A 12,046-nucleotide genomic window follows, 5' to 3' on the forward strand; every position below is an offset into this window, starting at 1 on the left:
TTTTTGTACGAAACTCAAAGCGATATAAACTGAATATTATTAACAGATGTCTAACCTCTCTGAAACCACCAAATCCAGCTGTCACTATGAAACATTCATAACAGCCAGAGCCATCATCTGAAAGCGGACCGAACTAATTTGTACTTCCAATAGAATATTAGATTTAAATGGACAATTGAATAATGCTTATTTTTTTCATTGATCGCCAAACTTTATCATTAAAATTTTTTTAAGCTGTATTTTTCTGGAACAATCATTTCTTTTTCAACAAATTGCAACTTCTTTTATCAACAAAATTTAATGATGAATGGGGTGCTTACGTTTTATTTATGTATGCAGCATGCATTGCATTCATAAATAAAACGTAAGAATGTACATATATATGCAACATTTATATTGCATTTACTTTCTAATCCGTTTTGAAACAAAATGGTTATTTCAGTTTTTGTTCTATTAAATTCTAAAACAAATAGCTACAGAAATCAAAATGTCGATATTCACATAAAATTTTATTAAGACGTCAGTTATTCTATATTCGCTTGTCACCGCTTTTAAAATAGTTTTTTTACAGACCTTATAAATTAGCGTATCTGCTGCATATTAGACAGATTCGCGAGGTGCCTTGAAAATAACGGACGGTTTGGAAGATAAATTATAGAAGAGGAGAGATATTCGGCTTCTGTTTGCGAAACCAGTTGTTCCAATTTCAAAACTATTAGCAAAGTTTGTCAACAGATGGTTCCGTAAAAACCATAAATATATAAATAACCATAAATAGTTGTCAGCAGTATGTCTGACTAATATTTGCGCGAGCAACGGTTATTTTGCTCATGCAAGTAGGAGTGATTTTAATAACAGTTTTAAAAAAATTTCTTAAGCTGCAGCGCCATCTGTTGATGAACTTTGTAAGCAATTTGGAAATTTAGAGTAAAATGCCAAGTCAGCTGAGAGGAATGTATACACATCATGCATCTTTCAGTCTTATAGTGCTTTTTCAAATCGTTAGAACTTTCGGGACTAGTTTCTGTGATTTATTACTTTCATTTCTTCGTTATTTACTTTAATTGCACATTTATAACTAAGCACAACAAGACTACAGTAAAGAACAACAGATTATGCTTTTTAAAAAATGATATTTATTGAATGAAAAACACTCAAATGTACAAGAAAGGTTATGAACACAAAGCTTCACAACCAATGAATTGAGCCATTTAGTATCAGGCCGGCCAGAAGGTGAATAAGAAATAAACACACAGACAATACGCACAAGTAAATGCCCGATTAGAAAACTATCTGATTATTATAAGTTTTGCAACACCAAAATAGAAACTGTTATGTAAGTCATTAAAAATAAATTTCGTGTAAAATATTTTTAAGCTATTTCCTTCCGAAGTTATAGTTTCCTTGCGATCTTAAATTTTTCTATAGGTATACTTAACGAACCTCACTTCAATCAACTATTTGTCTACTAGTTGATGATCAAACGTTTACAGGTTGCAATAAGCTGATCAAGTAAGACGCCATTTTAAAAACGCACAATGTAAATGCACATGGTGTATTTCCAAGATGTACGCTGATTGGCTGATTAAAGCTGATGAAATATCTCAATAGACGTCATTGCAAGAGAACAACAATTTCTTGCTCACAACATATCATGTGTAAATATCTTTTTCCCGTTAACTAATACGATATTACATAGATTGATTGATTGGTAACAGGCAAGTGATCTAGTTTAGCTTCTGAGATTGGATATGACTTCTGGGTGCATTTATAGTATAACCAGGTGAAAAGTTTTAATCGTTAAAAGATAGGAAATCTAATAGCAGAAAATTTTGATATTGAATAGAAATCGTTCGCAGTTATCTGTAACAAAATTTCGAACCAGTGGTGTAACAATTACATTACAAATAAATTTTAACAATTATTATGGTTATTCGAATTGATATCGCGTAGGCAGCGGATAAAATTTGTCCACAACTGCAATGGTGGTACAATCTTGATTGATCAATTATTGCATTCTGTAATTGCTTGATGGTCGTACTCCAGCTGCAGTATAATCATATCAACTGCAGTTTCAGTACAGCAGATGTATAAACAAGAGAAAAATATATCCTAAACAATATAGTTACAGTCCTGCACAAAGTTTCTTTCGTGTTGCAAAACTTATTCCCGTCTGTGTTTTTGACAAGTGGAAAATTTCCTTAGCCCTAAGATATCGAACATCTACCAAGCAGTCTCCCCTAGTTAAATGTGATGGCTTAAGTACAAACACAACAATTTCCATGTTACTAGATGCATTTGAAAAATAAATAGAACAATTGCTAAAAAAGCTTCAATCATCACTTCAAGCTTCAATCTACGAGTACATGATATCTAATAGCCACTTTTTCCGCTTCTAACTCCACCACCACCGTGAACTGCTCCTCCTCCGAATCCTCTGGAACCACCTCCAAATCCACCACTTACTCCTCGAGATCCTCCACCATAACCTCCTGCTCCAGCTCCTCCTCCATAACCTCCAGATCCTCCAGAACCTCCATAGCCACCACCTAAAAATTAGTTTCAAAATAATGTGATCATTAAAAAATGTGTTGAATATTAAAATAAATAGTTATAACAATTGATGGGTTTAGTTTCTAAACTCGAACAAGAGTTACAACTATTGATGATGTTCTGATAACCTGAATTCTTCCTAATGATGATTTAAAAAAAGTACAGGCATCTACACTCACTAAACTACCGCGAAAATACATTGGACTGCAGAAGATGCTAGCAATTACCTGCCCTTCATACCACACTACCCTACCACCCAACCATGCATGGATTTTCTGACTTTGAAACCATGAGGTTTATTTTATTTAATAACTGCCGTCGAACAGTTCACCCAATTTTGCTTTCACGACTACTAATTTTGAACTCCATAGCCTTGTAATTTTGAACCCAATCTAGAAGACAAAGGAACTCCTTGATCAAGTATTGGGAGAAATTTGCTTTCGCGGAGGACTTATTGATGATACTAACCCTCATTCGGGTTACATGGAGAGAAAAACCATGAAAACCTCCCACGGTTGGCCTGATGGCAAGGGGGCTCTTAATCCATGATCCGTCTACCACTGAGGATATTTTACGTCAGCACTGTATTCGGTGCTAGCCGGGTGCGGAATTCGAATCGACCCATCATCGTTGAGATTGGAACCCGGTTCACCTCATTGTAAGGCGAGCGCTCTATCCCTTGAGTCACCGCGGCTCCATGTGGTTTATTAAATTAGTGTGGATTCCGAACTACTAAGACCTGATCAGAGAGAATGCAGTATGTTTAAACAAACAGCCTTTTGCAGTGGGAACGGCGCTCCGACCAAAGTCGTAACATTTGAAGGCTTAATTCCGACTTGGCGGTACAGCGTAACAGTATTTTTATAAACTAGTTTATTTCCAGGTTTTTAAGGAATTAAAATTTGGAACTTTATACTCTTTTTATTATTTGGTGTATGCGAGCTTTCAAATATGTTGAAAACTAAGCTCTTAGCTTATTAGGCTTAAGAGTTAAAAAGTTTTAATTAAACACATTATGGAATGTTAATTTTTCCTACAGATTAATTTTAACGCTAAAACTTTTATCCTACATTGAGAGGGAAAATAAATAATTTGTTTACTAGCTCCACGGTCGACGGATTATCGCATCGACAGTTTTCGTGCATTTGGATTATCCCATCGACCATTTTTGAAAATACCCGATTTTATCGCTAAAAGGTTCCCCAAAGGGCTCAAATTTGATCACGTTTACTGTTGTAGTCCTTGACTACGCGAATTACTTTTCTTTAGCGTGTTAAAATATATGGTTCTTTTTACTCCGCAGCCAAATGATGCGAATTAGGGATTTGTTTAGCACCGAAGATAGCAGAGTGTCATACTTTCAATTCATTAAATTCGATGCGTAATTTAAAAAAAAAAGTGGAGGTACTTTGTTTTGATTCTTTTTATTACATTTTTTATTACGTATTTTGGGCCGGGATAGCCTGGTTGGCAGGGTGCTGGACTCTCGTTCTTGAGAACGGGAGTTTGAATCCAGCCGGCTGAAGATTTCCCATGTAGTAAATGGGGATTGGTGCATGTTAGCTCTGTCGGGACACAAAGTCCTCCATGTTCCCATAAATTATACCTCCGGAAGTACTGAACTGGAGAGTGATCGTTCTCTGGTTCAGGTCAAAATTGCGTTCTGAGTATGAATGAATGGATGTATGAATGGGCCGGCCTATAAACATGTGTGACGTATGGGTGTGGCAGAAGTCAAATTCTTGGTAATAGATGGCACCACTGGAAAAAAAGAACAATCGCACCCGTTGCTTTAATGGCCTACGACAACAGCAACATTACGTATTTTTTTCACTGAATTTTTTTATTATTATTTTAATATTATTATTCTTTGATAAATTTAATGTGTTTAGAACGTTTATTTTGGAAATTGCTTTTCCTTATGATGGCGCGAAAGGATTTGCAAATTTTCGCAAACGTTGACGGGTTGGCGGGATAATCCCAAAGTAACCTCAAGTCATTTCTAATAAAAATCTATTGAAATGATTTTTCCCAACTCTGCTTTTTGACTAATTAAATCTTTTTAAAGTTATTTCTGCCAAACAGATATAATTTATTAGTTCTTGCATTGGTCTTTTTATCAGCACTAAAATGCTTACTGCTATGAAATAAATGAACATAACTTTGGCTGGGATTTTAAAATATATGCCAAACATCGAAATTACTTTTTTTAAATATGCACTGTTACTTACCTCTTGTGTATCGATCCTGAATACCAGCAGGAGGTTGTTCAGCTGTCAATTGAACATCGGCGGGACTCTCTTTGCCATCAGTTCCTGGTTCATTTGTCCTGATGTTGGCCCTGAATCCACCAGCATCGGCCACATAATCGACCACTCTGTACAATCCTTGGGCATCTGTGTAGCCATAGGAACCTCTCACAGCACCTGATTGATCACCCTGCTCGTTTCGGTAGTGCATGTTTCCCTGCTCATCTCTGGCCTGGTAGTCGAAGTTGTAAGGTTTGGGAGGATACTGAAAATATATCGATGTTACTGTGTATGACCGAAATCAAGAGAATGTCGACTTTCACCGGTGAATGTCAACAATCACACAGTCGCTTAGGTGAATGTCCGAAATATTTGTTATATCAGATTATATGTTAATTTATTCGTTGATTATTATTATATATATTCGATATATTAATATCTTCTGAGGATAGATTAGGAGAAACATCAGTCTTCGGAGTACCGGCAGTAATCCACAATGGGCAGTGGCACTTGACCTTAAAAAAACATTGATGTAGGACATACCGGGCAAATGTATACCGGGCAGTGGCACTTAACTAGATCTAATATATATTTCGGACATTTACCAAAGCGACTATGTGATTGTAAACATTCACCGCTGGAAGTCAACAACCACCAATTTCGGCAACATAGACACTTTTTTTCCCTTCCAAAACGACACGAAAACGCTTTTTCTCAAAATTTTCTATGAACGAAAATGATTTTTTAAGAGTATGTATACAGTTTTATTCACATTTTACTGACAGTAGTTGTCGTTATGAGGTTTGAGGACTACATTCTGACATTTTTTCATAACTTTAGCATGAATTATTAGTTAAATATATGTTCTTACAGATGTTGCATTAAATATATGTGATTGTTGATTAAATATATGTATGCCTAAACTAAGTTTGCATAGAACATTATTTTTTCAATGAGTCGTAAGAAATAATTTTACTTTATGACAATTAAGTAATAGTAAGTAGTAGTAAATACATATATGTTATTGTTGGTGAAATATATGTAGGCTTAAAGTAAATTTGCAAAGAACATTAGTTAATTATTTTTTCAGTGAGTCGTAAGAAATAATTTTACTTTATGACAATTAAATAATAGTAATAGTAAGTAGCAGTAAATATATGTTATTGTTGGTGAAATATATGTAGGCTTAAAGTAAGTTTGCAAAGTTAATAATCATTAGTTAATTATTTTTTCAATGAGTCGTAAGAAATAATTTTACTTTATGACAATTAAGTAATAGTAATAGTAAGATTTAATAATGATTTCACTGCTATGATTATAAATTGGAAAGCAATTAAGAACCATTTAAAAATTGGGAAGTATTAAAAAGCATTTCGCCAACAATGCTAGATTTGGAAGTAATGAAGAACAAATTAATATAGTATTAAAAATAAAGACGTTTCTTAACCATTTTACTAGCGTTCTTTTTTAGGGTCTTGCGGAAGATTAATAAAAAACAGCATTTGCAAGAAAGTTCTGATAACATTTTACACATCATTTAAACGTTATAGAACTTAACATGAAAAAGTATCATTATTTTATCAGTCTATTAAATTACGCCTGATGGAAATACACCAAAGAAACACACGGATGTAAGGAATTTAGTCATGGAATTAGAGAAAATACTTACGTTTTGGCCACCCCCATAGCCTCCGCCGCCGCCTCCTCCAACATTACCACCATAGCCTCCACCTCCACCGACATTGCCGCCAAAGTTTCCACCGAATCCACCACCAAAACCACCACCTCTATTTCCTCCAAAACCTCCAGCTCCACCACCGTAACCTGCTGCGCAGGCGTATCCGATGAGTACTGCAGCTACTACTGATACCTGCAAAGACATTTAAATAGGTTCAGCATCAGGTTTGTTACATATTATTACCTGTATGCAGGGTGTTTTGTAACCACTGCTCTTAATATTAATTTTTAGATTGCTTGTCAAAAATGGCGATTAAATCCTCTTAGTGGTCCAGGTTCGAAACCCAACGAGGGCTGGTGGATACGTCCTCTGCTCCTGGTTCACACTGACCACAGTACTAACAAGAAATATCCTCTATGGACAGATCAAGTATTAGAATATCCCTTTTCCATCGGGCTAACCATGAAAGAGTTTCGTGGTTTTTCTCTTTATTTAACCCAAATAGGGATTTTTCCCATCATTAAGCCTTCTACGAAGGCCAGTTTGTGTCACTGCCTGATCCTGGAGTTCCTTTGTCTTCTGAAGTGGGATCAAAATTACAAGATACATTGATTGAACATTGATAGTCGTAAGCCAAAAAATGTGTCGGCAGTTTAACGCGTTATAAAATAAAACACTCAAAAGGACAAAAATAAATAATGCCGAATCACTATCGAGGAAAGTGTAACGAAATATCAAAACCTATTATTACCTGTGCAAAATGAGACGTTGCGTAAAGTAATATTCTTAAACACCTTAAAGCGTCTTCCTGCAATCAAACTGGTTTAAACGTTTTCAATCCAGTTTTTTTTTCTCCCGTCCTTTAATTCTTCGTCAGATTTAAACGTTTTCAATTTTAAAATGTTCTTAAAAACCCTTTATTCACCAAGTCTTTAAGAAATTATCAAGAATTATGCGGAACGTTTGTGATCCCTTAAATAATGTCTATTTTACATTTAGACAAATAATTTTTTTGTATTGAATATTATTTTCATAAACTTTTTAAATTGGGATCACACTATAAAATTTTAATTAAACATTTAATTCAATATACTCTCGATATCTCGAAGACCTTGTTATGACGAAAAAATATTTTCCCCTATATATATCCACCTAATGTTAATTTGAATTCCTAAGTCGAAAGGTTTCTTCTCAAAACCTTGTTTCGTCGAATGTTTTTTTTTCTTTCTTTTTTTGAAATAGAAAAGAAAAATCACAATGTAAGTTTATTGTAAACCAGTTCATTTCTATTTAATGCATAATTATTTTTGTCTTACTTTTAAAAATGAAATTATCATTGTTATATTTAGACTCATAGCCAACTATCATTGCATTTATATTTATTAGTAGTTATTCCTATGTTTCATGTTCATAAGAATCATCATGTTTCATGTAGTTATTCCGATGTTGTACTTTTTAGAGAAATTTTTTAGAATATATTTTTCTTCCTTTTTAAAACATATCTAGTCTGAACTCGCTATCTCGAAATCTCGCTATATCGAAATATTTTTAGCGTCCCTTCAACTTTGAGATATCGAGAGTATGCTGTATTTTGTTTTCTAACAAGTTGAAAATGTTAATTCGAATTCCGATACGAATTCCGCATCCAGCTTGCATCAACCACAGTGCTGACATTAAATATCCTTAGTGGTAAACGGATCATGGCTTTGAGTTGCCTTATCGTCAGGCTAACCGTGGGAGGTTCTCGTGGTCCTCCTCTCCATGTAGCGCAAATGCGGGTTAGTTCCATTAAAAAGTCCACCACGAAGGCAAAATTTCTCCCAATACTTGATCCAGGAGTTCTATTGTCTTCTGGATTAGATTCAAAATTACAAGACTACGGAATTGGACTTATGTAGTCGTAAACTCAAAATTGGGTCGGCTGTTGAACGGTGGTTATAAAATAAATTAAAATTCATCAGGTTGAATACTGAACGTTCGCCTTCCAATTAGGTGAAGCGGGTTCGAATCCCAGTAATGACTGGTTGATACGAATTCCGCACATGGTTAGCACCGACTACCGTTCTGACGTATAATATCCTGGGTGATAGACGGATCACGGGTTAGAGCCCTTATAGAGGGTTGATCCAGGAGTTCCATTGTCTTCTGGATTGGGTTCAAAATTACAAGGTTACGCAGTTGAACATTAGTATTTGCAAACCCAAAAATTGGGTCGGCTGTTCAACGTCGGTTATAACATCAAATTTAAAAAAATAAAAAAAATGACGAAGATGCTGTAAGTATAGGAGTATTCTAGCTAGTCGGAAAGTAGTAAAAATTTGATTGCAAAGAGTACAGTAAAATTTAAAAAATAAAATATGCTTTTGGAGAAAAGATTTGGAATACAAACATTTTACACTAAAAGAATGAATTGGCGTATAGGAGTATTCTAGCTAGTCGGAAAGTAGTAAAAAGTTGATTGCAGAAAGTATAGTAAAATTTAAAAAATTAAATATGCTTTTGGAAAAAAAGATTTGGAATACAAACATTTTACACTAGAAAGCGTGAATTGATGATGATTATCATATGACACTAGGCATACTTTCCTGCAAAATCTTTCTGTATTGAAAGGTTTGATTTTATTATTAACTATTGCGAAACGTTCTATTGTTAATAGCCAATGAAACTTTTGTCTATCCCCATAACCTTCAGTTATCTGATAGTTGTCTTTTCCAAAATACTATTTTCCGCGAAGGTAGTTAACGAAGCGAATAAAATTAAGGGGGAAAAACGCTACAAAATATTTTCTGTTTGATCATTGTATCTGATAACGAGCTACTTCCTTGTGAAAAAAAAATATACAGATAAATTGCTCATACACAAATACAAATTTTTTTTCTCAATTTATTTTTGTCAAGTGGGAAAAAATAGATTATGTTTTGATGTCGAAATAAAGCGACGTATAAGTATTTACAAGTAAAGAAAGGCTATAATTTGAGCTATATATGAAAATGAGCTATGTTCCATTACTATATGAGCTATATATATATTTGAGCTATATACTATTTTTATTGAGTTTTATACTATTTCTATTAAGTTATATACAAGTTTTGATATCGAAATAATACAAGTTTTGATATCGAAATAAGGCGACGTATAAGTATTTACAAATAAAGAAAGGTTATGCTTTGAGCTATATATGAAAATGAGCCATATACTATTACTATATGAGCTATATATATTTGAGCTACATTACTATTTTCATTGAATATTATACTATTTTTATTAAGTTATATACATATTTTATTGTCGAAATAAGGCAACGTATAAGTATTTACAAATAAAGAAAGGCTATGTTTTGAGCTATATATGAAACTGAGCCATATACTATTACTATATGAGCTATATATATTTGAACTACATTACTAGTTTCATTGAGTATTATACTATTTTCATTGAGTATTATACTATTTTTATTAAGTTATATACATATTTTATTGTCGAAATAAGGCAACGTATAAGTAAATAAAGAAAGGCTATGCTTTGAGCTATATATGAAAATAAAGGTAATCAAAATACAAATAATATATATCAGCGGTTTCCAAATGGTATTGAGTGGAACCCTAAGGTTCCGGGGAAGGATTACAGGGGTTCCGAGAGCTAAGACTTTTTTTTTTTTCACCAGTTATGATTTTCCAAACCTGTGATTAAATTTATATCCGATTAACTACCCATTATTTATTTATTATTTTCGTTATTTTGGAGAAATTATTTAATTAAAACGCTTGTGAAGAAATGAAAGCAAAATTAAAATTTTTTTAAATTTTGCCAATTCTAATGCCAGTATATTGTATGAATAATGAAAAGTACAGATTTATGACACGAATGATATTGTTCGTTAATATTGTTCGTTGAATTTATTTGACATTGCGAATAAAAAATAATTAAATATTGTAAAGTATGCGCAATAAACCTTTTATGATCAAATAGAGCTATAAGCTAGAAAATATAACCTATGTTATCTTTAAAATATTTGAAAGTTCTATCTTTTATAGTAAAATTTAAAACAATGACTAATGAACCAATTAGAAAATTCAGTTTCATTTTTTGCTTATCTCGCTCGAACGGTTTGTTGCAGAATGTTCTAATGTCGACAATGACTTTCGAACTTTTCGCCGGATGGCTTAAGAGTTCGCACACACAGACACACATTCATTTATGTCCTCATTTATAATAAAGTTTAAATAATTTCGTTTGAGAATGAAATGAAACGAATAAAATGAATTCGTTAAAATGAAATGAATGTTTTCGCTTTAAAGAACATTTCTCAGTCTTTTGTTCTGCTTCCATTAATTCTTTGCTTAAAATTTTTATTCAATTATTCTATAAACTAGTTATATTCAAACTTGTTTACGAATTCTCATAAAATTTCAAATACCTAATTCCTTTAATTTAAGATTTATTTTTAAAAAAAGAATGTAAAAAAAAGAATTATCATTTATTGAAAATAAAATTGAAATATGCAACATAAAAAAAAGTAATCTCAAACATTTATAAACGTGTGTGATAAAATTATATTTTTAAAATTAAGCAGCTGCATGCGATGCAATTCAATCAACCAAAGAAAACTATTTTAAAGTGAAACATAATATTTAGAATACAGTTACAAAACAGTAAATCTAACTTGCTTAAATTTACATGCAATATTATAAGTTCATAAACTAATAAATTCTATTGAAAATTAAAAATTGCCAAAACAAATTACAAAAATCTTTTAGTCTCCTGTAAAAAGGAATAAAAAATTCAAGCAAAAATTTATATATATATATATATTATTGCTATAATTGAACATAAAATTATAAAATCTTGCTTCAAATAATTTGGGGAAGCAACATTTATTAATTTCTCTCAATTCTAAGTAATTGGAATTCAGGAAAACCATGGAACAAAATTCAAACAATTCAAAAAAATTTAAACAAAAAAAAAATTTTGAACAAGAGGAGATTAGTATGCAAAATGGACCTATATTGGACAAATATACATTGGCTATATATTAACTATTATAGTATAGTTGAGTATATATTGACAATTTCGTATCCAAAAAGGAAAAAATAAATAAATATTTTTTTAAAAATTTTTTGGGGGGTGGGTTTGAACGAAGTCATTTTTTCGGTAATATAGTTTTAATGACATAACGTACAAAAGTTATTGTTATAAAAGTTATTGTTATAAGAGGAGAAGACTCACCTGAGAGATATGCATGTTGACCACAAGTGAGAGTTGACCATGGTCCGAGGATCATCCTTTTTATACATATTTCTTCAACATTGCAAGTGACGTCATGCCTGACGAACTAGTAGTCCACCCTCACTCACTCCTCCCCCTTCTTTCCTTGAAACCGTTAATTTGAAAAAAGTGAAACATTTTTCATTTATTTATTTCGTCAAAAGAAAAGGGTGCCCTTTTCTTTTGTTGGGGTAGACCGATTTGCATGGTGGGCGTACGTGAACCAGAAGAGAAAGCGAAAAGTAGGTGAACTCCTTAATAGACGATGATTTTAATTTTTGCTCCAAGATAGCATCTTCTT

General features: G+C 32.7%; 1 protein-coding gene across 1 annotated transcript; it reads right to left on the minus strand.

Moving 5' to 3' along the window:
* Positions 1-1,113: 1,113 nt before the first annotated feature.
* On the minus strand, positions 1,114-11,799 carry LOC107449689 (uncharacterized). The gene is made up of 4 exons (XM_016065330.3): positions 11,707-11,799; positions 6,472-6,672; positions 4,785-5,067; positions 1,114-2,549 (listed from the first exon to the last, which is right to left on the minus strand). The coding sequence occupies exons 1-4, from the start codon at positions 11,719-11,721 to the stop codon at positions 2,374-2,376; spliced, it is 675 nt and encodes a 224-aa protein (XP_015920816.2). The 5' UTR covers positions 11,722-11,799; the 3' UTR covers positions 1,114-2,373.
* Positions 11,800-12,046: the final 247 nt, after the last annotated feature.

The sequence above is a fragment of the Parasteatoda tepidariorum genome, chromosome 2, assembly GCF_043381705.1.
Source record: "Parasteatoda tepidariorum isolate YZ-2023 chromosome 2, CAS_Ptep_4.0, whole genome shotgun sequence".
Taxonomy (NCBI): Eukaryota; Metazoa; Arthropoda; class Arachnida; order Araneae; family Theridiidae; genus Parasteatoda; species Parasteatoda tepidariorum.

Excerpts from the sequence above, each read along its gene's own strand:
- LOC107449689 (XM_016065330.3), bottom strand. Across the intron at positions 5,068-6,471 it reads GCTATGGGGGTGGCCAAAAC|TATCCTCCCAAACCTTACAA; the intron begins GTAAGTATTTTC and ends ATATATTTTCAG. Across the intron at positions 2,550-4,784 it reads TCAGGATCGATACACAAGAG|GTGGTGGCTATGGAGGTTCT; the intron begins GTAAGTAACAGT and ends ACTAATTTTTAG.